At 40.7% G+C, this 26,908-nt stretch overlaps 2 protein-coding genes across 5 annotated transcripts in view; one reads left to right on the top strand and one right to left on the bottom strand.

Annotated features, from left to right (window-relative positions):
• Positions 1-26,908, top strand: part of LOC144215417 (uncharacterized) — a 71,053-nt gene that overhangs the window by 40,410 nt on the left and 3,735 nt on the right. Inside the window, exon 3 of the mRNA XM_077744337.1 lies at positions 650-761. Coding sequence (XP_077600463.1) covers positions 650-761 — 112 coding nt within the window. The remainder of the gene's footprint in view (positions 1-649; positions 762-26,908) is intronic.
• The window catches only part of LOC144215415 (filamin-C-like), a 30,627-nt gene continuing 10,632 nt past the window's right edge, over positions 6,914-26,908 (bottom strand). Inside the window, exons 9-47 of one of the 4 annotated variants that reach the window (XM_077744330.1) lie at positions 26,733-26,840; positions 26,012-26,149; positions 25,745-25,871; positions 25,521-25,657; positions 25,032-25,225; positions 24,846-24,959; positions 24,529-24,672; positions 23,962-24,085; positions 23,572-23,732; positions 23,388-23,478; positions 22,667-22,836; positions 22,473-22,590; positions 21,546-21,808; positions 20,607-21,204; positions 19,488-19,661; positions 18,391-18,553; positions 17,584-17,912; positions 17,376-17,499; positions 16,839-16,995; positions 16,555-16,744; positions 16,146-16,169; positions 15,818-16,059; positions 15,413-15,512; positions 15,199-15,339; positions 14,258-14,386; positions 13,926-14,099; positions 13,686-13,850; positions 13,299-13,502; positions 13,063-13,215; positions 12,721-12,843; positions 12,284-12,532; positions 11,906-12,178; positions 11,654-11,791; positions 11,391-11,506; positions 9,741-9,873; positions 9,146-9,322; positions 8,832-9,050; positions 8,347-8,571; positions 6,914-7,523 (exon numbers count right to left, since the gene is read on the bottom strand). In XM_077744330.1, coding sequence (XP_077600456.1) covers positions 7,336-7,523; positions 8,347-8,571; positions 8,832-9,050; positions 9,146-9,322; positions 9,741-9,873; positions 11,391-11,506; positions 11,654-11,791; positions 11,906-12,178; positions 12,284-12,532; positions 12,721-12,843; positions 13,063-13,215; positions 13,299-13,502; positions 13,686-13,850; positions 13,926-14,099; positions 14,258-14,386; positions 15,199-15,339; positions 15,413-15,512; positions 15,818-16,059; positions 16,146-16,169; positions 16,555-16,744; positions 16,839-16,995; positions 17,376-17,499; positions 17,584-17,912; positions 18,391-18,553; positions 19,488-19,661; positions 20,607-21,204; positions 21,546-21,808; positions 22,473-22,590; positions 22,667-22,836; positions 23,388-23,478; positions 23,572-23,732; positions 23,962-24,085; positions 24,529-24,672; positions 24,846-24,959; positions 25,032-25,225; positions 25,521-25,657; positions 25,745-25,871; positions 26,012-26,149; positions 26,733-26,840 — 6,797 coding nt within the window. In that variant the 3' untranslated portion in view covers positions 6,914-7,335. The remainder of the gene's footprint in view (positions 7,524-8,346; positions 8,572-8,831; positions 9,051-9,145; positions 9,323-9,740; positions 9,874-11,390; positions 11,507-11,653; positions 11,792-11,905; positions 12,179-12,283; positions 12,533-12,720; positions 12,844-13,062; positions 13,216-13,298; positions 13,503-13,685; positions 13,851-13,925; positions 14,100-14,257; positions 14,387-15,198; positions 15,340-15,412; positions 15,513-15,817; positions 16,060-16,145; positions 16,170-16,554; positions 16,745-16,838; positions 16,996-17,375; positions 17,500-17,583; positions 17,913-18,390; positions 18,554-19,487; positions 19,662-20,606; positions 21,205-21,545; positions 21,809-22,472; positions 22,591-22,666; positions 22,837-23,387; positions 23,479-23,571; positions 23,733-23,961; positions 24,086-24,528; positions 24,673-24,845; positions 24,960-25,031; positions 25,226-25,520; positions 25,658-25,744; positions 25,872-26,011; positions 26,150-26,732; positions 26,841-26,908) is intronic. The other 3 variants (XM_077744331.1, XM_077744332.1, XM_077744334.1) reach the window with 3 other exon arrangements.

Here is a 26,908-nt window from a genome sequence, read left to right as displayed (position 1 = left end):
CCATTTTCTTTTCATCTCAAAAACATTTTTAACTTCTAACTGCATTTACAAAAGTACCTAACTTTACTCTCACAACCTGCTATGTGTTGTTTGGACTATTGTACTGTGGTGCTTTCTGGTGTTCCCATAGCTACAATTAAAAGCCTGCAATTAGCTCCGAATGCTGCAGACCTCTGACGCGGACGATAAAATTAAAACAAATTAATTCCACCTTATACTGACCAACTTTCACTGGCTCCTGATTCAATTGCAGTTAGATTTTAAGGTCTGGGCTGATACTCATAAAATACTATTGGTCTTAGGACCTTGTTTTTTCACCTAATACCACTGAATGTTCCTTTCAGGAACCTTCATTCGCAAGGAGTACATTTCTTGACGAACCCGAAGTCAAAAGGTTCAGGCTCGAGCACTCTAGAACGCCTTACACTTGGAAATTAGAATGGTTACCTCTGTTTAAGTTTGGCTTTAGATCTTGCCTCTATAGATTCTGACAAAATCGTATGTAAGCCATACAGCCATTTCCCCTTGACCCATCTGAACCGTTATTCAGGGCTAAGTGCAATATCCAATGCTCCCGCTCTGACTTTGATGTTTCAACTGTAAAAAAAAATACTAAACAAATCTATTTTGTCCACACTCTACTTTTCAGAGCACAGCCATGATGCTTATTTATGGCTATTTGGAATTTTGTCCCCCCTCCATTGCTGGGAAAACGTAATGGAAGAGGAAGCAGCGCACGAAGCACTGGAACATCACTTCCGGTAAGGACACTGACTTTCTAGCTAATAGCGAAATGTGTTTTAAACTGTGTTTTGTTCTTATTTTGGTTTATTTTACAAAGAAAATGACAGCAGTTTGTGGCTCGGTCAAGTTAAATCTATCAATTTCAGTATAGTCCCCCCTGGGGTGACTTTGAGCCAGGTCCTGCCATACAGTCCAAATTTTTGGAATGTAAAATCGGATGCTTTGTACTGGTTATCTAAAAATCCTTCCTCTGTTCTAAAGCAAGCCCCATTGGCAAAACTGGGAAATGTGACTAGAGATTAAGAATGTTTATAAAGTTTAGCAAAAATACCAAATGAGTTTTTAAAAGTGGGTGTAAAGCACCTGAACACAGTTTTATGGACTGGTGAAAAGGTTTTGATCTGAAAAAATGGATTTAGCATATGAAGAATTTGGTTAGAAGAATGAGATTAAGTGTTTTAGCAATTTTTAATAATTGGAATTTTCAAGTGTCCTTTGAGTGAGTGGGTTAGTGTGATTTTTGAGTGTAGGTTATTTAGTTTTGTTGTCCTGTTACTATGCAGAGGATGTGTTTGAGTGTATCAAAATAAGCATTTGTGTGTGTTCGTGTGCTCAAGTATCAGGGTTTAATTTGTATTTTTTAAATGTACTGTGTATAGTTGTTTTTAAATAAGTGTGGGCAGGGGTGTGTGGTGTACTTATTTGTGTAGGTGTTTTTAAGTATGGGTGCACATGAAAGGGTACCGGTGTTTAAGTGAGCTTGTGCGCCTGCAGTGAAAACTGCTGTGTCAACCTTTTAGTATACTACATTTGTTATGTCCCATCTGCTTTCCACTCATCCATCTTTCAAAAGGGCCTGAAAGTTAGATGCACAACATTGAAAGGACCAGCATAGAATACAATGGTCAAACAAAAGATCATTGCATCTATATTAAGAGCAATGTGTACCCTTCATTTATTCGGAAGAATAAGTCCACCATCTATGTGCAATTAGTGGAAATCCATATTAGATTTATACCATAATTTCTTTTTTAGTGCAGTTCCAATGTGTCTTTTTTTAAAAACACATTAAGTGATGAAAGCATAGTATTCTCAAAGTCTTAGGTTGCGTCTCTTCTCACTTCTTCTGTCAGTAAGTGGGTTTTCATATAATATCACGTTTGGGACACCAAAAATACATACTAAAATACATTAAGCATACTTGCTGAAATGTGTTTATGTAAAGCCTCATATAAAACTGAAAAAGCCTAAACTTTGTATATTTCAATACAAAAAATGTTTATCATAAGCGTAGTTTTCCAATAAAAACATAATTTAATAATAACATCGTCCATAAAATCCCATTGACATTGTCACGGAAACTAATTTAAATGTCACGATAGTCATGAGCCTTAAAACAAATGCTGTTCTAACAAAACACAAAAACAAAACATAGACCATTCTTCACAGGCAACTGTATATTATATATTATTCATTCACCATTTTTTGAACACTGCATCACAGCAGTGTTCTTTTTTCTATGGAAAAAAAAATGTTGCCCTTCTTCTAACTTTCCCCAGAAAGTTAGAATCTTTTTGTGCTATCAAGAATTAAAGATTCAGTGTGGGGGAAGGTCATAAGGATACCTTGTCCTCCCCCTAATTGAAATGTCTATAGCTTGCAAGGTGTGTCCTATTGCGTTTTATCCATATAAAGTACTAGTAGGCTGAACCAACTCCATGTTTTAAGTATTCTCATACAAGCTACCGCTTTCCATTGGGACCTTCTTCCATCTATTATATTTGCATGTGTGTTGTTTTTCTTCCCACAGCATGCAACAGTAACCAATTTTCCACCACTGTTTGCCAGATATTCTTTAATCAAAATTTGTAAGCAAGTGAGATGAACTACTTGGAGAGAAGGAGTCATTCACAACACTACTCTTATGAATATTTCATATTTGTTCTATATGAATAAAACAATATAATCGTGATTCGGCCACAGGCCAAGCAAGATACCTTTCAATCGGCCCCGTGTGTGTGTGAATGATGAGCTTTCGCCAACACCATGCACTCATCCATTAAAGGATGCCAGACTGCGCTGTTGGCCTGTAAATGTTAGTGCATTCGTGGACATAAATGCAGAGGAAATCTAGTGTATTTGCTTGACTGTGCGCTGTATCAACTATGCATGAAGCAATTACAAAGAAGGCCTGGGGCTGCCATTGGCGTACAAATGGGTGAATTGCAACAAAAGTAGCCCCTTAACACACACACACACACAAACACATAACACCCCTCTCATTTTTTCAACACGTCCATTCATTAATCTAGACAGGCAGCCATTTGCTTGTACAAATATTCGTTTAGCTGTTTGTTTTCTGGCTTACTCAGCCTTACATGGGAGGTTTTTTCTCCTTGGCTTCTCCTGGAGAGGTCAGCATCTTGTAAAACTCTCTTTAGGGATTTCCATTAGAACCTGAAGAGAGACGCCACACTAATAAATAAAGGTCAGAGTCGAGCACGTAGCAGGGGAAAGAGAGTAGCGAAATAATGGAAACTACAAAATCCAATTTTTGGAGAAATTGTATTGGGATGCTGAAAAGCTCACGCTAAATTGAAATGCTGTGGAATTAATGGGATTGTTGAGCTGAAGAATGTGAGACTTGGTATGGTTTGACTCACTCAAGTAATGTGGAAGGATGGAGAAAATACTATAGAAAAATAATCAAAAAATACCAAGTATTAACAATATTTTCCCAAATTACTTGGATGAGTTTGGCAATATGAAATTGTTTTTCAAACAGTTTACAAAATTTGAAAGATATACTTGTGGAAATGATTCTTAATTATGAAATTTTAACTCATTGTTGCAATTTGTCGATTGCAATTAATATTACATGAATGGGATAAACACCAAGAAGGGTTTTTTTTTTTTATATTTGTCTGCAAATGTTGTAGATACATTCAAAAAATCTTCAGATTTCTGCATTGATTCCATAATTTCAATGTTGGAATGGTTCATTGAGTTGTGGAATATGAAAGGCAATTTGCTTGAATTGTTGCTTGTGAAACGCGTAGTTGGATAATGGGCTAAAGATGGGATTCAAGACACTGACCTTTCTGTCTATACCAAGTACTAATGCTGGTAAATTCATACACTCGTCTACAATGCTTTTTTATTTATGGTTTTGTGTATTTGGAGTTCCAGGAGTAGTCATGGAACAATTTTGTATCGCAAGGAACAGTAAAGCCAGTTGGTTTGACTCCTTGGAGAGAAACAGAAATCAAGAGCGAAAAGTGAAAGCGAATAGAATACGAAAGGGCAGTTGTGGAAATTAACAAGGGATTAAAGAAAAAGGAGCAAGTAAGAGCATGTGTTAGTGTGCCCTATCTTTGACTGGCAACCAAATCAAGGTGAAACCTGCTTACTGCCTGTTTTTAGATGGGCTGGGCTCAATTGTGTCCTATGTGGGAATTAGTGAAATGGGGAACGAGTGACAAAAAAGTACCTACATTTATCTGGTGTCGATTAATTTACAATGTCACTTCACCAATTCCAAATCGGAATGCATTCACACATTCGACATGAACCACACCAAAATAAGAGCGTGAGAGAAAGAAAGCGAGAAAAAGGAAGTAAAGTGAGATGAAAGGGAGTTCGGATTAGACAGTAGTTGGCAGTTGTGTCTGTAGAAACATTTTAGGACATTTTTTTTATCACTTAACACCATAATCGTGTGCATGTGCACGAGAGCAGTCGACTGAAATGTTTGAGCCTCATGCAGCCGACCCCCATCAGCCCCAACATGGAACCCCCGTGGTGTGCCGTTAATAACGCTCTAACCCATTGCAACAACATGCACTTACCAACATGTCATTGCTCACAGGATTCAACTGCATGCTGCATTAGCATGCTGGCATGGCATGTGGAGCAATCTATATTTTATTTTTGTTTGTACCCTTCCACATTTCAGAATGGTTGTTTTCAGAGCCATTCTTTCATCTGGGTTCTTTTAATCCTATTCTTGCTCTAATCCACCTTTCTCCCTCTCTTCCTCCTACGCTGTTTTCCCCTTTCTTTGCCCCCCATATACATCCCCTTCTTCTCATCTCCCTCCCCCACTTACTGCATTCTTCCATAACGTTTTAATCCACTTGGCAATGACTCCTGGTAAAGATGTTGCTCTGGACAGACGCACAGGTGTCGGGCAAGGATAGACTGACGTGGGTGTGTTGCGCTTTGGACCCAACGTCATTTTGCCAGATGGCCTGAGAGCAGTTTGCTCGCCACTGCTCATCTTGCCTCTTAATGGCCCCCAGCGTCACGTCACAGTGGAAGAGGAGAAAATTAGCACCTAATTATAGGCTCCTCTCCTTTGCTCTTGACGTGAAGAATGGTACTACGGTACAATTATTCATTCTTCAATCATCACTGGAAAATAGATTGCTGCTGTGCAATAATCGTCTGTCAATTTAAAAAGGAGTAAAAATCCAAATAATGAATGCATGAATTCACTGTATGAACTACAACATACAAACACCAAAAGCCCTTTTATTTTCATGAACTTTTTATCTTCTAACCTTTGATGTCATTTTATAAAGTTTATGAGAAAATGTGTTGAAAATGCCCAGGATGTCTTTTTGAAGCTATTTTACTTGGTAATTTTTGCTTGCTTCTAGACACAGCTGACTTATTTATTTTTATATGGCTGCCTAAATCATATTTGAACATTTCCATCAACTAATCCTTGTCAGGGTTACTTGTAGTTGGAGTCCATCCCAGCTGATGTTTGACGAAAGGCGGACAACATCTAGACATGTCACCAGTCACTTTTAGACAGGCAACCATTTGCACCCTAAATCACACGGCCACCGAGTGGAAATTGATCCTGCAGTAAAGTCATGAAAAATCACCAATACACCATCAGTGACTTTTTTCTTAACTTTAAATGTTTTAAATCTAAATGGACAAAATATTAGACGGGTGCCCCGGTGAATGGGTGGTTAGTGTGTTGGCCACACAACTCTGACATCAGGGGTTCAACCCCAGGTTCGGACCTTCTTGTCTGGAGTTTGCATGTTCTCCCCAGGCTTGGGTGGGTTTTTTCCAGGTACTCTGGTTTCCTCCCACATACTAAATACATGCATGGTAGGTTAGTTGATCAAACATAATTTCCTCTAGGTATAAGTTTGAGCATGAATGATTGTCTATCTTCATAAGCCTTGTGATTGGGTGGCCACCTATCTAGGGTGTCTTCCACTTGGGTCCATAGTTTGCTGGGATATGCTCCAGCAGCTCTCGTAACCCTAGTGAGGATAAGTTGTATGGCGGTGTTCCGTTGCTGACCTCCAGATACCCTAGTGAGCATTTGGAAGATTCCACACAGCAAGCAACAATACCAAATGCCTACCACGTTTTATTTTTGGGTCTACTTCAGTTTGTGGTCCTTCATCCCCCTGAAGGTGCAACAATGGAAACAACCTCCAGTGTCGTTGCACAGTAGACAGGATTAATTATGCGCACAATAGAAGGTGACTCCTCTGTTTTCTTTACGCTATGTGGGCTCAGGTTTTCAAAGGGGATGTAGTTCATCTTCATTGGGCAACAATGATGATTTGGATCTGCAATGTTGATATGGAAGACAGTTTGACTATGCTGCCATCTTGTGATTGCGTTTAGACAAATAGGCTTCCATTATGAGAGCGCATAATACAGTAGTCACGCTGCCATATAGTCACGTTCTAATTTCCATACGAAAAGGGCTATCCAAAGCTTTTTGAAAGGGCTCAGACTCTCAAAGGAGAGCTTCCGTTATTAAGAGAGAATTGCCAGTCAGCAGACCACATGGGAAGGAATTACAGGAAAATGTGGCGGTAATTTATTGCACGGGCTCACAACACTATTGGACTGAGATGTATAAGTCAACACATTTGTAAAATCGACTACTACATTCAAAATTTCCCACTGGGTTTGGAATGTTTTCGAGAGAAATCCGATTAAGATTTAAGAAACTGGCCAAGGTTCGAATATGCCAGATAAGAAGATGGATTTGATGTGAATTTAATCAATAACTAGAGCAGAATAAGTAAGGAGAAAGCGTTCAGAGCTTGTTTTTAATCTGCAATCTCATCCTCACACTAAATCATAAACAATTTAAAAAGAAATATACAAAGTATGACACTTTGGAGAAGTGTATCCATTAAATCTTTATTGGGTCTGCAAAAATAGGTTAATATAACAAAAAGGCAATCATTCAAAACATACAAAAACCAAAGTATGCCACATGTCAATGTTGCGGAGTACGTTGGCTATTAACATTCACATACAGTATAACACTTGCGCAAATTAGCAAAGAAAGAAAGAAAACTCACAATCATAAACCACACTGTAGCCTTGACGTGCTTATATTTCTTTGTAAAATCAGTGACTGAGATTGAACACACAATTTGGCACACACACACACACACACATTTCCCACTGAAGCCTCCTTAAGCTTTAGTGCAGTCAATTGTTATCAGTCCAAAGTGGAGTCCGTCGAAATGACAGTGGTGATGAGGGCATGGGGTTGGCTGATGGTGATATAGAAAATTGGCGAGGAGATCTTTGATTTTATGGTGCGGACACTTTGTAAGGGCTCCCGGGGACACTGTCGTCACCCCATTTGACGATGACTGTATAGCTACCCTTGTCCTTGATTGTGTAGGTGACGTTGTAGAGCTTGTTGCCCATGTGCTTCACGTATACCTCCTCACATGGAGCATGTGGTCCATGGACGCCCACCATAAGCATGTTGCTGCCTGTGGACAAAAACAGGGATGACTGATGGTCAATATTAAGATTGAATAAGACAAACTGATTTTTAAGGGTTTGTAATTCAATGATTTATTTTCTGATTACTCCTTTTTTAGAATGGGCTCATTACCAATTGGGACATTATAATAATGAAATGTACTCCCATTTTTATCTGGGGAAAAATAGTTCTATTTTTTTTATAGTTTTTAATTTGAAAAGTTCTTAACCAGTCTGGTGTGTAGCACACATCTCTCCAAAAATCAGTTAGGATAGAGTTCGGCTCATTCTCAAGAATTACAGTCACCACTTAAAATGGATGTCAAAATTGTCCTCATTAACTTTTTTCCTTATGCGGTGTCGTTTTTGCCAGACATTTTCTGCGTGTGATTTGAGTAATTTGGAAATGTTGGTTTATATGTAAATTATTTATATTACAGGATGTTCAAAGTAGATCAGACATTCGTCAAGCTTGCTCACTTTTAAAGGAAGCGAGAGGTTGTTTACTCATGCTATTTGGAATCAACTCATGAGAAAACAAATGTACACGAATAGATGCCAACAAACTGAATGACTTGTTGTATGAACAAATTTTCCAAATTTATGTAATAGTAAATGAAAACCCTATGAGTTTTATCATCCCCTCCCTCAGTGTGCTACATTCATGGCCTCCACATGTACATCACGTAGAGAGCTTGCAATAAACTTCCATCTGGGGCAGACAGCTGTTTTCATAAAACACTCACACAGGAGCAAATCAGGCAATCTAAGCGACTCATCAAATGATGAATGCTAGATATGTGAGTGCAAAATCAGCCCATGCGACCTCACCTGCTTTGCCGCAGTCGACTGTGAAATTGTTTTTCTGGCCCACCATGGCCTTGGTCAAGCCCATTCCGCGGCAGACCACCTTGCTAGCGTCCGATGTCAACTTGGACGAAGCGGCCGTAGTGGATGAGCTAAAGCCTCCGCCTCCCACTTTGGACGATTTGGTGACCGTTTCCACTAGGACGGATGACGTCTCGTGGAGACTGTGGCCACCTGACAGTCTGGCGCCTGCGAGAAACAGAGATGGGTCATCAAATTTATTACAGGTCAATGCATCTGTATAGCAAAACAAATCATTTTACCACAAATTCTTGAAAATAACATTTTCAAATCGTTTTCTCTCTGTTCCTATAATTCATACAATTTTGTGGAACATCTCCCACTTTTCAGTCTTTCATTATATTACAGCATTTGTCAGTTAAATAACCATAAAAAGACATCAACCTATTCTAAACTTTTTTCTTGGAATCATTAGGGTATCTATTTACCTATTACTTTAGCTTTGAAGGGGCTTCCCACAATGTGCTGTGGGCCACCATATTTGATGGTGATGAGATAACTGCCAGGAGCCATGGGAATATATGTAACTTTATATCCCTCGGGGCACTCGCAACAGTCCATCTTGACTTTGGAAGGCCCATCTATGTTCACCGACAGTGTCCCCGGCCCAGCATTGCATGTGTTGACGACAAACTCGGAGGGTACACCTTTAAGGAGCAAGAAAAGATGCTCATGATTCACAGACAAAAGGACCTGCCAGCAGCACACTTGTAAACCAATCGATGGTAGCAATTGTATTCACCTGTATTTCCACCCAGCAGTCCAGGGCCATGCGCAGTAACCATGCCTGGATCTCCGATCAGTCCTGGGTCACCCACTCGCACATTGAAAGGGCTCCCGGGAATGTGGCAGCCATTGAATTTGACGTCTATGGAGTGAACGCCGTTCTCCCGTGGAATGAAGCGCACGGCTGTCTTGTCTGAAAGTAGCAAAATGCATAACATCAAGAGGGTCTGAAATGGATAGTGGATTTATACACTAGGAAGACTCAAGATAGCAATGTAATGTAAGAGCTCATAATTCACTTCTATGTCGAGTCTCTAGGTTGAGAGTCAATTATATTTTTATCTTTATGAATTGATATCAATTAAGTGCGAATTGAAGCTCCTCTTCACACTTAGTAGTAGACTCTTGTGTTTTATTTTAATAAGGGAGAATATCTTGCCAATAAATCAAGTTCAGCTACTAGGTGATATGCAAAGTTCCAATTTACTTCGAGCATGTATTTATCATGTATCATTTTGGTTTGTGAATAGTACCCAGGCAAATCTTTAATTCAGTTATTCAAACATGCTGTGTGAATAAGACAAACTAGTCTTTTAAAGTCAGATACTTACCGCCATCCAACTCAGTGACATAACACTCCTCAGAACACCCGGAGGGGGTGTGGACTTTGGCATCTACTACACCGCGAGTCCCATTGCGCTGCACCATAAACGACGCTTCTTGGTTTACCTTCAGATCCTTCTCCTAAAAAAAGATACGTAAAAGTGTTATCATAATATGTGTGTGGCCCTCCAAGGACGCAGAGTGTGTAATTCATTGTGGCTGGACCAGAATAGATGGAGCATTTGGGCATGCGAGGCAGGAAAGGTCAGAGTTTATAGTGAGGTGTTTAGTGTTTTTGCCCTGCAGGCTAGTGACGGGCTGCAGCAGACATGAGAGATTGCCTGACATTTGAAGTCCTGCTCGCATATTGTACTTCCCGAGTTGCCTTTACTGACTGAAAATTCTCTGAAGTGGCATCCCCTGCCTCGACTCTATGAAGCAAGTGGGATTTTAAATATGGCTGCCTTTAAAAAGTGGGAATGCATATAAAAAAGCAAGTGTGAAGAGAATATATAGATGTATATATTCCCTGATTTTGATAGACTGCAGTTCTCTACACATGGTTTGTGACTACTTCTAGAAACTAGAAAATTAGTGTGTTTGGTTTATTTAATTTCAAATCCTCTATTATAAATAAACACTGATTGATTAGTTAAGTATATGATCTTTTTTTTCTTTCCTTAACTTAGAGAACCCTTGAGCAGTTTGGCCAATCATAGCTTAGTCTTTGTTTTTGGGTGAAACATTTCAGGCATTGGAAAAAGACTTTCCCCTATAGCAGACAACACAATATGGTCTGTGGCTTAGACCATCTGCTACTGAATTGTTGTCTGCTACATCCCTTAAACGCTAAGGGAAATTGAAAAAATGTTTGTGGAAAAATAGATTTCTCCACATTTTCAATCGATGAGATCATACAAACACACTGACCAAAGGACTTGATTGCCATCAAACCTCAAATGGAAACAAATCCAACGTTTGAAAAAAAAAATATATATATATATATTTTATTCTGTCATGCAACCATTTTTGAAAAATTCTTGACTCATTGTGTTGTTTTATTCATTCATCTTCCATACCGCCCCTCATTGAAAGGGTTGCGGGGGTTGCTAGAGCCTAGCCCAGATGTCTTTGTGCGAAAGGCCGACTGCAGCAGGAATCGAGCCCGCGGTTGGTCGCACCAAAGTCAGGCTAGTGAACATCTACACCATGAGGCGGCTTACGAATTTTGTTTGGAGCTGCAATTGGAACATCGTGTGACCGTATAAGATTTTAATCAGTTTATTTTCCTCTCAAAATCTTATATTGCCCCATTCATGTTGTGAAATTTTATCCGAAAGTCCAATATCAAACTTGGTGTGAGTAGTCAATGAAATGCTAAATAGGACCACCGTCCAAATAAAGTTTTGTTATTGTTGTCCTTGTAGCCATTGACGAGCTTAGAGTCCACACATAGCCCAGCATGAACTTTGCAAGGGACAGTTAATCCCAACCTTTATAGCCAGTTTCATAATATTCAGCCCATGTCTCTGCTTCAACAACACGTCAAGGGCAAAAAAAGTGTCTCCAAGCACTCATGCCGCTGTGACTGCTGAAATGTTTTGATTATTTTTGGCAACAAATTAAAATTCTCCATGTGGGTGCGTGTAAGTTCTCACCTGCAGGCTTGTGAACGTGAGCCTGCGGGCTTCATCTGACAGTGTCGCGATGGGAACGATGAATGGGCTGTCAGGGATGTGCTCGTTGTTGAACTTAATTGACACCTCGTAGTCACCTGAGGGAACAGATGGCTTATTAGTTTTCATCGCTACATAAACTGGAGACAAAAAAAACAACTGAGAAATTGACGGACGAACTGGGACAGGATACGCTTGGATGAAAATGAAAATAAAGACAACTAAGCAACCTGCGAGTTATTTACCCGGTTCTTTAACAACGTAGGAGACGCCGCAGGAACCGTCCTTCCTGTCCTCAAAGGAGATTTCTGCTTTGCTCGGCCCCTCTACGGCAATGGACAGTCCCCCGGCACCGGCTTCTCTGGTCCAGATGCTAAATTCAGCTGGAGATAAAAATATATATTTAAAAAAAAAAACAGCCGAATCCATGTGGCTCCTCATCGACTATTCTGGGTTCTTTTGGAGCCCAAATTTAACGGAATAGAAATTCAATTTACAAGGTGCTGAAGCTACGCCTCTCTCCAGACCAGGGCCTCCTGCACGGACCTTGTGCGGACCGCCTTCTCCCATGGGCCCCACAGTAAATTGGAAGGGGCTCCCAGGGACATGCTGGCCTCTGTATTTAACATTGACAGTGTGCGTTCCCATCTCATGGGGGATAAATCGCACACTGTAGGTGCTGTTTCCTCCATCCACGATGTCAGCGTCCACCGTCTTCCCTCCAGGGCTGGTGACTTGAGCCGTCATGGCCTGCGAGCCCGTCTCAGCTGCTGCGGTCGATTCATAAAGGGGAAACATAAATGCAGATGATTTGGCAACAGTGGATGACATAAATGCAGTGAAATATAGCATAGTGTCAAGTTTAACGAGCTCACATTCAGGTCTGGCCGTTATGCCAGCAAAGCTGCTGAGGCTCTCCCGGCCAAGGAAATCTCCAAAGACATCTCTGAAAGGGCTTCCACCTCCGCCCACCTGGGTGCTCTCCTCAACTCGGACCTCCCGCTTAGTCTCCCCGCCACGGGTTTTGCTGAACTCGGTCCGCTCAGTGCGTGTATAAGTATGGCTGCTACGGGTAAATGATCGGGTTAACCTTTCCTGGGCAGAAACCATCTGGAACCAGTTTCCTATAACAAAGGAGAAGGTTGTGAGAAACATCATTTGCTCTATCTTGGAATATCTGAAATATTCCCATTTTTCCCTTCTCGCAACAATCTGTTGCGTTGTAATGATGTCAAGTTATGACCATAGTTAAAAGACTGACCCTGGTGAGAAGATGCCAATAGTTATTAATGAACATTTATTATGTATTGACCTGGAATCTTTAAGTTGAGTCCACAGGTGCTTCCCACTGAAGCAATAGAAGATGCTTGTCTCTTTCTGGTTATGCTCTCCTTCATTCTTCCTTCACCAGTCACCTTCACTGTGAATGGGCTTCCTAAAGGAGGCGGAAAGCAACAAACAATAGGTTTTTTTTAATCTCTCTTAATGCTCAAGAACATTTTTTAACTGATAAAGAGTTGCAAAAGACAAACTCTTTATTCTTTAATTTATTTTAGAAGTGAAATCAGTAATTCGAGCTTTCGCAAAATCCTTTTTTTATCGGATAGTTATTAATAGTGTGAGCATTTCTGCCACTTCTAAATTAGCTTCTAACCTGGAATGTGCTTTTCAGCAAATTTGATGTTTACGGTGTAATTTCCAGGTTCTGTGGGACAATAGGTTACTCTGCAAGTGCCGTCCTCCATATCTTCACAGTTAATATCCACTTTGCTTGGTCCCTCAATAGAGAGTGCCAGCCCACCATAACCTACAAGGAAAAGATAATCAATTTGTTACTTTAGAAATGTCCTGTGTTTGTTAAGAGCCAGACGTAGTTTTTAAGGATCGTACCAGCATTCCGAGTGTCGACAAAGAATTCCGCCATCTCAAATGTGTGTGCCTCCACCAGACCTTTGCCAAAGGCTTTAACCCGACTGGCCTCACCGATCTCCGATTGTCCAACCATGATCTTGAAAGGGCTGTTGGCCACATGCACGCCGTTCTTTCTCACGCTCACTTCGTGTTCACCCACCTCCTTGGGGGTAAACGAGATACCTGAAAAAGGCAAAGGGGGGTAAATTAAGATGTTACATATACAGCATGCAAACGATCAGGACAAATGAGCTTTTTTCTGCCTTAATAATTAGTGAGCACAGCCCCAATTGACAGAGTATGGCCTATTTTTTAAAGCCTGTTATTGCAGATGTGGTTGCTAGTTAAAATAGACTGTTTTCTCACCAAGGTGTCTGTTAGGCAACCTCTTGAGCAAGCAGGGTTCTTCGTTGCCCGAGGGCGCTCTAATGCTGGCACTGAGAGAGCTCAGGTCAGTTTCAGCTATCTTGAGCGATACATCTGCAGCAGTGCCCACGTTTAGCTGGGATGTTCTGGTAATTGTGTCATCCCCTTGGTGAGACAAAGGTGTTTTGTTCTTTAGTTAATTGACTTAAAGCTAAAGGGAAAAGAGAGCCATTTCCTCACCGGTGATCTTGGCAACAAAAGGACTGCCAGGAATGTGCTTGTTGTCAAACTTGACAATTATGTTGTAGTCTCCAGGCGCCGTGGGCAGGTAGGACACAGTGCAGGTGCCGTCTTTGTTGTCTTTGCAGGTGATCTCTGCCTTAGATGGGCCCTCCACTGCCAGGGACAGACCACCTGACACACAAAACCAACTCTCTATGAATTTATATTTTTAAAACTCCTGTTGATTTGTCTGGCACAGTTTGGGGCTGTCTTTTATGGTTAGCGTTGATAGTTGTGGTATTAAGTGGTCGATCTGCCTTTATATTAGATTCTTATGTGTTGTATTTTACCTTCTCCTGCATTCTTGGTGACCACAGTAAATGTGGCAGATTTGTTGACCATTCCATAACTTAGGCCTGGACCATAGGCTGACACTACTCCACTGTTAACAGCATCAACAAAGAACTGCAGAGGGCTTCCTGTCATGAGAAAAATGATTGTGTTAACATTTGCATTTGTTAATTGGATTAATGAGAAATACCTTTATGAAATATTGTTTGCTGGCAGTAGCCATGTTAACAAAGGCATGAAATTGTTTGTTACAATTGATGCATGAACAATTAACACTACTGGTATGTCTTAATTAACGGCTCTTTTATCTCATGCTAATCCGTTTAAGTAAATCACGGATAAACCTGACCATAAGAATGCCAATTTATATTGGGTGAAGTGAAATTATTTCTATAACAAAAGAACCAAATTAGGGCATCTTTTTGAAGGACATATTTACCGCCTCCATAATTTTCATCAATTCAAACCATACTAACAATTCAATTCTAAGTTGTTTATTCTATTTTTCAAAGACTCGTGAATTAGTAAATACACCAAAGTAAATTTCTCAAATTTGAAAGATATTTTATATGTACCGTATTATGTCTACTCAAACTTAAATTTTGACACTTAAGTTCTCAATTGAAGAGATAATCAGTGTCTTCTATTTTGCACATTTTGACTGGATTAAACTATGCCAAATTCAAGATATGCAATTAATTTAATTCCATAGCATTTAAGGTCAGTGTCAATTGATTTAACATTTACACTATTATAAACAACACTCAACACAAATTGCTTTCTCAAGTTTAACTGTTAATTAGTAACCGTTAAAAACATAGATTAATATTTGCTCTCTTCTAAACCTACTGTTTGGAAGCAAAACCATTTTCAAAGTCAAAGAACAAAATAGTATCTTATAGAACTGCATTGTAATGTAGTATGAGGAATATTTCTGGACCTGGGATGTGGTTGCCGTCATATTTGATGTCCATCTCATGCAGGCCTTTCTCGGTTGGTTGATACTTGATAGTGATAGTGCCATCTTTGTTATCTGTGATATGCGGCCTGGCCGTCTTGCCTGAAGGCATCCGGACCTCGCCTAAGAGTGACAGAGAATTAGTTTAGAATGTTACTTTGAATGTATTAGGGTTTTCTATTTTTGCACATGGTACCTGATATTTCTCCTTGCTGTGGTGTGAAAGGCACAAGGAAGTTGACGGGTCTGAAGAGAGGATCCACTGTGTCGCGGGGAGCAACTGGTTCATTTGAGGCCTATAGGAACACAAGAAATATGATTTTCCCAAAGAAAATGCAAAAAATACATAAGAAAAAAGAAGACAAGCGATGATAAATTATTTTAAAACATTTTTCTCTGTGTCCTGTAATGGTTTAATTGTTAGTGTAAAGCACTCGAGGCCATTGCATTTTTTTCTTTGTATCTTTTCAGAAATAAAATTAAAAGCAAGCAATTTAAATACCAATGTGGTTTCACAAAGGTAGACAAAATTTAAACAAGGACTACACACATTTATTGTAATTCTTAGTCAAGAGGGGTAATTCACATTTGGTATACCTACCACCACATGAAAGGGGCTTTTGGGTATATTCTGTCCTCCAAATCGAATGGTGATCACGTATTTGCCAGGTTCAGGAGCAGTGTAATAAATGTCAAAGGTCCCGTCGCGATTCTCCACCACATCCATGTCTAGCTCCATCCCTTGCGGTGTCAAAACCTTGCATGTCACCTTGCCCTTGCCAGCAGCTTTGGCGTCCACCGTGATTACAGTATCCTCAGAGGTCTGCAGCTTTTGAAGGCCCGCTATTCAGCAGAGAGGGATGGGTTGGAGACATTATTTTTTAACGATTTTGTTGCAATTCCATAGATTAAGATTAAAGATTACTTACAGACACCGTGTCCTCCTATGGAAACTGCAAAAGAAAAGATAAGTGTACATAAATCACTCAAACAATATCATCATTTATCTTTTGATTTTTTTTTTTGTTTATCTTACATTAGAGCAGGCACGGGCAACTGAATTCAAAGTTGTGTGCCTCTTGTGTAGTACCACACACGAGTAGTTTGGAGCAACATAATTTAGAATGGTGAATGTTCTGTTTGCTTTTGTTGTTGTGCTGTGTACGTCAAGGCGGCAGTTGTTTGAGGTCAGACAAAAGTGAGAGCTACTTTTCATTGTTGCAAAGGGCTACAAGTTTGACATACCAAGAATTTTCAATGTGCTTGGGTCTGGGATTCATATTCCATTATCATTAACTTTTCTCAAATGGCATTGTAACGAGAAATTAATGGATTTACCTGTGAGGAGACACTTGCTGGCATCTCCAGTGGGATTTGACTGAATCCGGTAGGGGGAGTATGGAATCTCATCACCTCCATATTTGATGGTGATAGTGTATGGGCCGATAGAGTCAGGTACGTAGGACACGGTGTAGGTGCCATCTCTGTTGTCTTGGATGCTTGCATTTTTTGGCTTGCCCTCGGGGTCCTGTCAATGGAACATATCGGGTTATATGGGGAAGTTGAAGAAATTGAGCTGTATAGTATATTTGACATCGCATTACTCCATCAGGTTGACTGACCAGAATTTGCACAGTGAGCAGCCCCTCGCCAGCCTCACGGGCATCAATGGTGAACTCTACAGGAAGGCTAGCTGATACGCCTTTGCTGTCCAGACCTGGCCCACTGGCTCGCACCTTACTGGCATCATGCCCAGGCTGAGACATTACTTTGAATGCGCTGTGATAGCACAGATAAGATAAATCAATCCAGTCCTGCTTGATAATAAAAGACTCACTGTTTGAAGGTTTAACAATTAGGCTGCCATTGTTTCACATATAATCAAGGAAATGTTTTTTTAGGGGATTTAACAAAGGAAACCAAATACTCTCACTCAATTTTTAGCATATAATACCAAGTTCACAATGCCGTACTCATTACATAACAATGATGTTTCACCAAGTTTTGGCTATGCCTTTGGCTTCTGAAATTTGCTATAGTTAGCTGGGATAGGCTCAACTACCCTTCTAAGAATAAGCCTTTCGGGAAAAAAGTGAATTAATTTTAAAATAAATTGTTATTTACGATTTAGTCATATACACCATGACATGGCTATGTACCTATGTGGGACTTCCTGCTCTGCATACTTGACTGCCACGGTGTACGGTCCATCTTGAGCTGGGGTGTAATGAACTGTGTGGGTTCCATCACCGTTGTTTTTAACCCCCACTGGTTCCATTGTACCTTCATATACGTAAGTGTTACATGATGCATGTACTCTACAGACCAAATTATAATGAAACAACACATTAAAAAATGCCTAACTACCTGTTGGCCCAAAGAGTTTGACATCTAGCCCAGCCTGTCCGGCCTTAGTGCAGTCCACAGTGAATGTTTGAGGGATGTGTGCTCTCACTCCTGAACCCAAGCCAGGACCTGAGCATTTGACCTTGCTGGGGTCAACTGGGTCCTTGACTGGCACCTTGAAGGGACTACCAGGGATAGGGTGGCCACCGTAGTTGATGTTGACGTCATAGTCGCCAGGTGTGAAGGGGACATACTCCACACTGCAGCTTCCATCTTTATTGTCTTTGCATGAGATTTTGGCCTCAGAAGCGCCTTCAATGGTTAGGCCCAAGCCTCCAGTGCCAGCACCCCTAAAAACATTGAAACATGTTTATCCATTAACCCAAAGTTTTGAGACAATGTCAACTCTGCATCAAAAGTGACATAATTTATTGAAAAACACTGAATGACACCTTCAATAAACAGTCTTTCATCTTTATGACAGGTGAAATGTCATGATCATATCAGTTTTATTAGTCTGTCATAAGAACTGTTGAAATAAAGTTCAATGTAAAATGTATTTAAAAAAAATATACCAAAAGAAAATGTGCCGACCTGATTTGGACCTCTGCAATTCAATGATATGCATTCACAGCATGTTAAAATAACAAATTATATTTCTCTGTTAGTTATAAATAATTTTGTAGCAGTAGTAGTAGTAGTAGTAATAGTAGTACTAGTAGCAGTCGATGTGGTGGTGGTAGTCATAGTAGTGTTGGGAGAGGTGACTTCGAACTCTGGACATTACCAAAGGTGACACAATTGAGTAACAATCGATTTTGTCAATACCTGGTCTCCACAGTAAAGCAGTTCGGCTTGTTGGTTATTCCTCCCTCTAGGCCAGGTCCATATGCCCTTACTCGGGTGGGATCGCATCCTTCCATCACCGACACTCGGAAGGGACTCTTGGGTGCAGGTACATCATCATAAAGTACCTCGATCAGATGCATGCCTGTACGCGAGTCCTTTGAATTAGTCATGTTTATAAGACAAAACGTGAAAAACATAGCTTTTCACTAAGGGACACCAATCGAAAAGGAAATTAAAAAAATCAAATGTACTTTATGTTCACAATTTCATGCATCTTTTTTTATTCTGTTACTGCATCATCTCTGTGCTTGGTGTTAAAAATCACTATTAATAACCCTTATCGTATTCCAACTGTATGGCAAGTGCGCTAGGAGCCTTGGGCACACATACCTGCCTGTTTAAAAGCTTCTGTTCCAGAGCAGACTATTTATAACTCAGAGCCTGCCTGGCTGCTTGCTCTCTGGCCCTCACATCATTGAAGCAGTGCATCATTCTGTATTTATACCCCTCCCCAAATCTCTCACATTGACTTTTCCCCACTCTCGCTTACCCCAGCAGTGCACTGAATCAACTCTTGGTTGTAATTGTATTTTTTTATGTTTGATGAAATCAGATATTAGGATTATTGTCGGACAAAACCGTCTTCCTGGGATCATTGTAAACTATTGTATCTGCCTTGTAAAGAGTTCTGCATGCATAGCTTACAAGTGAGAACACATCTGACTCTTTCTGCCCAAAAGTGATACTTGGGAAGACTAGTTAGTCCACTAAAACCTTTTGCTGGCACAAAAATGAACGTGCAATATGTTTTATGCTGGACTGCATGGCTGCATGGCTACTCTGGTATGGCCACAACGAAGTGTCTTGTTGTTATAGCTTGGGAAAGCACTGGGGCAGAATAGTGGAGTGTAATAGAGTAAGAAGCTTTGGACTAATGTGTTTTGACGAAAATATGGAGTGATGTTTAGGCTTGAGAAATATTGGCAGTTGGTAAATAGGCAGACACGTTTCTATTTTCGAACATTTAAAAAAGAGCAAATGGTAATAAACCATGATTTGTGTTCTTGTGCTCTCACCATCTTCAAAAGGTGTGTACTCCACTCTGTAGGTGCCATCGGCCTTGTCAGTGATGTGGCCATCTGTGGTGGTGCCTGAGGGGTTAACAATGCGAGCCTTCACGTGTTTTCCTCCAACCTTGTTTAGAGTGCGGGCATCCACGATAAAATGAGTCGTGACTTCTCTTAGGACTCCTGGGAAGAAAGCATTCCCTTAATATGGTTTGTCATTCGGTATTGAAGCCCTTTGTCAAAGCTAAAACCTTCTGCTATTGATTTTTTTATAAGCCCATCCACTGCAACACTGAATGTTTTATATTTAGCCTAATGATTTATTCCCTAGCAAAAACAAATATCTAATCAGTCGTGCTGTTTTATTTCTTTTTATTACTTCATCCTTTTTCTAATGTGTGTCATTAGAGTTGCACCTGAGGTGAAAGGTGGGCTACACTCTTAAATGGTAACCTGTCACTAACAGAGTATACATTCCAGTCTACACAATACTGCTGTATTTGGCAAGAGGCAAAGTTTTACAAGATCATAGTGTTATGTATAATTTACAACTCTGAGGACTATAAAAAGAAATATTGTTAGGTGCCATGCATATCAGTTGATGTGTATTTGTGTAATGGGATTAGGGTGTGGCCTATCTCAGATCATCACTCTATATGAAAGTGTGCAGAATTATTAAGCCGATTCTCCCCTTAAAAATGGGCCAAACTTAATTTAGTTGACTCAAAGTAAAAAAATCGTCTTTTTAAAGGGTTGCAGAACTCTTTAACTATTTAAGATACGGGGGAATTTTCAACAAACCATCAAACGTTTTGGTTGCAAATAGTCAACAGGATAGCAGGAAAAAATGAGATGGAAAGAATCAAACATGAAGATACCAGGAACTAATATTATCTAGTGCTGCCATATTACACAACTGCGACCTACCCCAGTACTGGTATTGCCATTTGATATTAGTGATTGATGGTATTAGATGTTCAGGTTTGATATTTTAGGGAAAAAAATTGATTCAAAATCATCTTTCACACCTATTACCAATGAATATATATTTGAGAAGGTGGATGAGCTTGTAAATCAATCTAGCTCTGCTCTTTCAAAATACATCAACTGTTTATTATGGTATTTTACCTCTTGGCTCTACTCCTGGCCCGTAGACATGCACTCCGCTGGTGTCCACAGAGGGGTCCACCTGCAGAACCTTGGGGAACTGGGGGATCATGTGACCTCCGTATTTGATGGTAATGGTGTGTGCGCCATGGAATGGTGGGATATATGTGACGCAGAACGTTCCCTCTGCCGTTTTCTGGATGTGTACCTCAGCCTTAGCTCCGGTGTCCGAGATAATTTCGATGCTAAGTTCGGCATCGCCAGCTCGTGTGCAGTCCACAGTGAAGGTGGCGGCCTCACCCGCCTTGGCCCTCTCCAGGCCTGGCCCACTGGCCGTGACCTTGGTGGGGTCAAAGGCTGATCGCACGGCTGCCTTGAAAGGCGACCCTGGGATGTGCTGCTCCGCGAAAAGAATGTTTATGTTGTACTCTCCAGCTTCGGTGGGCAAGTAGGCTACTGAGCATGTTCCATCGCCATTGTCTTGGCACTCAATTTTGGCCTCACAAGGACCCTCCACTGTCAGACCTAGTCCACCTGCTCCCGCTCCCTTTGTGTCAATAGTGAATGGTGCTGGTTTCCCTACAATACCACCTTGAAGTCCCGGGCCAAATGCTCGAACCTAAACACACAAAAAAATCTTGTCAAGCATGAGTAAATTAGTTCATATTTTATATTTAATGAACTTCCCTATAGTTTATTTACTCCTGGCCTTGCTACAGAATCCTCATTTGAATTTGGGTTTTAAAGAACATAGACCATAACGCTATGTGATAGTTTTCCTTTTTGGCATCAAGGAATACTTTAAAAAGTGTGTTAAAGAAAACTTTAATGGGTTCCCAGTACATTCATATGATTGCTCCATGAGGGCCCATTACGTATTATTTGGTTACTGAGGACCGCATTCTATGTGTTCAACAAACTTTACTGTAGTGGTTCAAGAGCACTTTCATGAACATTTACCTTTGAGGGATCAGCAGGCATCACAGCTTCCAACCCAAAGGGGCTCCCCATGACGGGGTTTCCGTCATAGCTGACTTCCACCTTGTACTGCCCCTCCTCCGGGGGGATGTACTTCACGTTGTGAAGGCCTTTGGCTTTGTCCGATTCCAGCTTGCATGGAATTGGTCGGCCAGTGGGTGAGGTCATTTTCACGCCCACATTGCCCTGCCCGCCGGCACCCTTTGTGTTGACTGTGAATTCTTGGTCCCGTCCTACTTCCACTTCTGGAACAAAAAATGTCATTTCCCTTTAATGTGGCACTTTACTCTTTATACAATTTGCAACTGGACTTTAGGTGTAAGATAACCTATTTCTACAATGATGTCACTATGTACATAGAATACATTGTCATCTTGATCCAAACCACAGTCAGGTGACTTTACGGGGATATCACCCATACTATTGGTATTATGAATGGAGGCAAGATAAATAGTATGAAAATAATGAATGAAGTTGTTTCGCAAGTATGTTGCATGGTTGCAAATCCAGTCATAGTTTTTAGGTGTCTTAGTTACTTTTCCTTGCAATTGATACGGCCAAACCCCAGGTGATGTACCAGCACCTAAGCTCAATGATGTTACATGCTGGCTCCAGAAATACTATAGGCACTGCACATCTGGGTAATTAAATAGAACTCGTGGGTGCAGAAAGATTCTAATTAATTTCCTCTTAAGTCAAACAACATTTTCAGCTGTCTGCCGGAGTTAAAATCAATTTATTTCCGTAGCTTTACGTATAATTATTTCCTTTTTCTTACTTGAAAGCTAAGATTTGGGGCTCTGTCAGTAAAATTGAATGGAATTTTGAAGGCAAATTAGCAAGAAAATAAATTACTCCACTCATAAAGCAAGTATCTGTGTTATTTCAGAGATAGCAAATTGGACTTACTGGTATCTAATCCCTCAACTTTGACTTTTCCAATATTCAGCTGTGGAGCCACTGTGATATGGAAGGGACTCTTGGGGATGGGATCTGATCCGTAAGTGACTGTGATTGCCATATTTCCCTAAAAGAGGAAATCATTATGGTGAGCAAAGTCTGCATCCAAAATCAAACACAAATGGACTTAAAAACTAGCGCACCTGTTGAAGAGCTGTGTATTTGACTGTGTAGGAGTAATCATGGTTATCGATTATCTCAAAGTCACGGATGACCTCTCCTGGGCCCGAGGCTGCGAAGCGCACTTCTGGCTTGGCTTTGCCTGCTCCTTTTGTGTAGATTGTAAAGTGGGTCGGCATGCCCACCTCCACACCTGCGATCACATGCATATTTCTTCTGTTTAACAATTGCTGCTCAGATGTACCGTTAGTATGTGGGTGGATTCAATTGCCAAACCTCAAAGTGGCAAGAGTAGTTCTTGTAATTCAACCCTTTCATGTAAATTAAGAGCCCTGCTTCTGAATTTATTATACGGTTGAAGATAGTTACTGAAAATATGCATGATTTAGAACATAAAATACTGCTCATTTGTGTAGTGATAGCCTTGAACTGTTACCTATTTTTTTTGTACAAGGCTAAAGAACGTCCCACTGCCACATTACTACATTTTTGTTCACATGAAAGAATATCTAGTTCATTTGCAAGTTATTATGGAATTACTTAGCCCTATGATATAATATAAACAACATAACGGCAGACATCTATAATATAATGAGTTGCAACTAGCCTACTTTGACCAGATAAGAAATTTGAAGATAAAGCCTCTGTTAATTATACATTTCATAAATGTTCCTGATAAACATACTTGTGCAGTGTACTCAAATATTTGTACTTGGTTATGTTAGTTTCTCCCACAATACAAACCTGTCTTGTTGAGTCCAGGGCCTTCAGCTCTCACCTTTCCAGCATTGTGAGAGGGATCAACTTTGACTTTGAATGGACTGATGGGAATTTCCTGACAAGGAGAGCATTGAGAAAATGCATTAATATTTAGAAAAAAAAGCTTGCTGTTTTCAAAGGTGATGTTACATAACAACCCTCATCTTACCTGGTCAGCAAAGAGCACCATGATGGTGTAGCGACCTGGTCCCGGGGGAGTGTACTTGACAGTAAAGGTGTCATTGTCATTCTTGATGATGTCAAAGTCGATGTCTGCCTCGGCAGGGCCAACCACCCCTGGGGCGCACTTGATTCCTATGCTAATGTCACCTAGCAGTGCACAGTAGGAAGAATAGTTTAATAAAAATGAACTAAATTTCGAGTCTATGAATAAATAAAATGCTAAAAAGAATATTTCAAGTAGGCTTTTACTCCATTTTTTTGTTACAATTATACCAAATTATTTTCAGAATTCACAGACCTCCTTTCATTGGGACTTGGTACTTGAATTCCTTATAACTGTCATTTTTTTAACTGTCATTTTCTCATACGTGCTTACCTTGACCAGCCTCACTGCAGTCCACAGTGAAGTATGTTGGCTCGTTAGCCTTGAGGCCCGTCTTCTCCACTCCGGGTCCATAGACCTTGACCTTGTCTGGATGACAACCCTCTTTGACCTGCACCTAATGAATTCACAGTGTACTTGAGCAACCAGGGAGCGGTGACCAGGTCTTTGTTAATTGACCTTTTAATCATGACGTCACACATGCAGTACTTCTAGATGGAAGAGCATAATGTTAAACACTCTTAGGCAAACACCTATATATGATATGTAAGGCAGATATTTGATATGTTTGATATTCAACAAATCTAGATGTATGTTTCCCTCATCACGTCAAATTAGGTTTTAATTAGGTAAAATGAAGTTGTTGATAACTTAAGGTAATAATTTTAGATAGTTCCTGTAACATTAAAATATACATCCTTACATTTAAGGTCGATGATAGCATATCACTTTTTGCTACCTAAAAGTACCATTGCTCAAACAGTATGGAAAAGGTATCCAACATTGACTTCCTAAAGTCTATAAGTATTGAGTGTCTGAGTGCAGCTGCATGTATCTTACCCTAAAGGGGCTGTTGGGCACATTTACACCACTCCAGGCGATGATGATAGTGTGCTTAATAGGCTTGGTGGGGGTGTACGTGCACAGATATGTTCCATCACCTTTGTCATTGACTTTGATGTTGATTGTGCACCCTTCGGCATCCTAAGTGGATGCAAAAGCAAGTCAACCCCGAACCTTCTCACAAGCTGTTTACAGTGAATCCATACGAGTCTTCAATGTCAAATATTTAAGCAGCTTTATTGGGTCATTGGGGAAAGTATGTTTTTATACCATGTTTCAGGGTCTTGTAATAGAAAATGATGCTTTTGAAATACCTGGGCATAGATGGAGAGTGGACCCTTCCCAGCCATGCGGGCATCAATAGTGAATTCGGTTGGCTTGTTCACAGTAACGCCAGTTGGTTGCAGGCCCGGCCCAAAGGCTTTTACCTAAAAATTTCGATGTATCAGATAAAGACACCAATCTCTGTTTTTATGTCTTTGTTATTCTGGACTTGTTACCTTCTCTGGGAAAGTGTCATTGGCGGCAGGGAGAATATGAGCCATGAAGGGGCTGTCCTTGATGTCCTCGTCATCACAAATTACATGGACAGCATAGTCGCCGGGTTCAGTGGGCCAATAGCGCACATCGCAGGAGCCATCACCTTTGTCGTCACACTCTATCTTAGCCTGAGAGGGTCCTTCGATGGAGAAGCCTTCACAAAAAACGAGGGAATAACTTCAATTAGCCAATTTATGTAATGGTGAAATTGTCGCTACATCCAATGATATATGGTAACCACTCCATTTTTGATAGTGAGAGTGTCTGAGCAGGGGCTGTTGAATACTTTTAGAAGAACGTTTTCAGTCAGTTGAATATGGGGAGCATTTTAAACTATATCCAAAAGGTTTTCTTTCTGGAGCATGTTTTCATCAATGGGTCTAGTCTTTTGTTTTCTGTCATGTATGAGAATTTGCGGTAATGTTGTCTCGAGTCTGGTCTGGACTTACCCAAAGTCCCAACATCTGTGCCGATGGCTTCTACCACAAAGTCAGCAGATTTTCCCACCATCCCTGTCTTAAGACCAGGACCCCAGGCCCTCACCTTCTGGAAACCTGCTTCGGGTCCCACCTCCACTTCAAATGGACTGCAGAGATGAATTATACAAGCATCTCGGCGTTATTACCTTTGTTTCATTTCTTGCTATAGCCATAATGCAGCCTTTGAGTTTTACCTGCGTGGGATGGGCTGACCTCCCCATGTGATAACCACTGTATATTTACCCGGCTTGAGAGGGTAATACTCGCATTCATACACGCCATTTCCTGTGTCTCGCACTTTTACTTGTTCCTGCGTTCCAGCTGGGAAAAACAATACAATATGGATCCTCGTCAAGACAACATATATTCTATGCATGTATGCATTTTCCTGGCCAAGAAGCTAGGACGAGAGAAGTAATCCAAATCAGGAGGAGTAAAGATGAAAAAGCTGTCTGACTCACTGGGCCCTTTGACCGTGACGCTCAATGTTCCGCTGCCAGCTCCTTTGGTGAAAACTTTGAAGTCTGCAACCTCCTTTACTCTCACGCCCTTAGGCTGAAGGCCTCTGCCCGTAGCTCTGCAGGCATTTGGATTGATGGCTAGAAGGAATACCAACAAGTATTGAGTAAGAAAGTATTTTGGTATCCAGCAAAACCTGCAGTTGGTAGCAGTGTTAGTAGCAGAATAATCAACTGGAATTGCAGACAGATGTTAGTTGCAGAATATTCAACTGGAATTCCAGACAGATTAAAAAAGTCCTGTAAATGAAAAAGATGCGGTTCACAATTACATACTGCACATTGACGTTTTAGACACATACCAAGCAGAATTTCAACAAAGATTCAGTTCGTCAGATATACAGTAAATGCTTCTATGCGCTGACAGAATGCCGGCAGATGCAAATACGTGGGGCGAGCAGCAAACAGGGCAGTTGAAAGTTGAACAAAGTAGAGAAATAGGCAAAACGGACAAATGAACATTGCATCGGTGCTTTCTTTGAATCTAATCTATCAAGCTGGCAGGCCACAAAAAGTTGGACTAAGCACTACACTGCACCATGCACCTCCAATAGTGTGAAAGCTTCCTCATGACCACATCGAGAACATTTCTTTTGATGCGGAGAGAGGGGACATTTGAGCTGAGTGCTGAGCAAAGGCTTATCCCAGTGGGCCAGATACTAACTTGGGCGAACAGGTTTTTTAGGTGGGGCCCCCTTAGTTCCAGGAGGAGTGAGCACTGACTGAGGGATTATCTGCAATGGTGCTCCTATGGGAGGAGCAACAGTAGGTGCTAGAAATGACAGATAAGAAGGGTTATGGTCTAATGTTGAAGGCCTAAAGAAATAAAACCGGGTTGAA

This window comes from Stigmatopora nigra, chromosome 22, assembly GCF_051989575.1.
Source record: "Stigmatopora nigra isolate UIUO_SnigA chromosome 22, RoL_Snig_1.1, whole genome shotgun sequence".
NCBI lineage: Eukaryota > Metazoa > Chordata > Actinopteri > Syngnathiformes > Syngnathidae > Stigmatopora > Stigmatopora nigra.
This window is presented reverse-complemented; position numbering and strand designations above follow the sequence as displayed.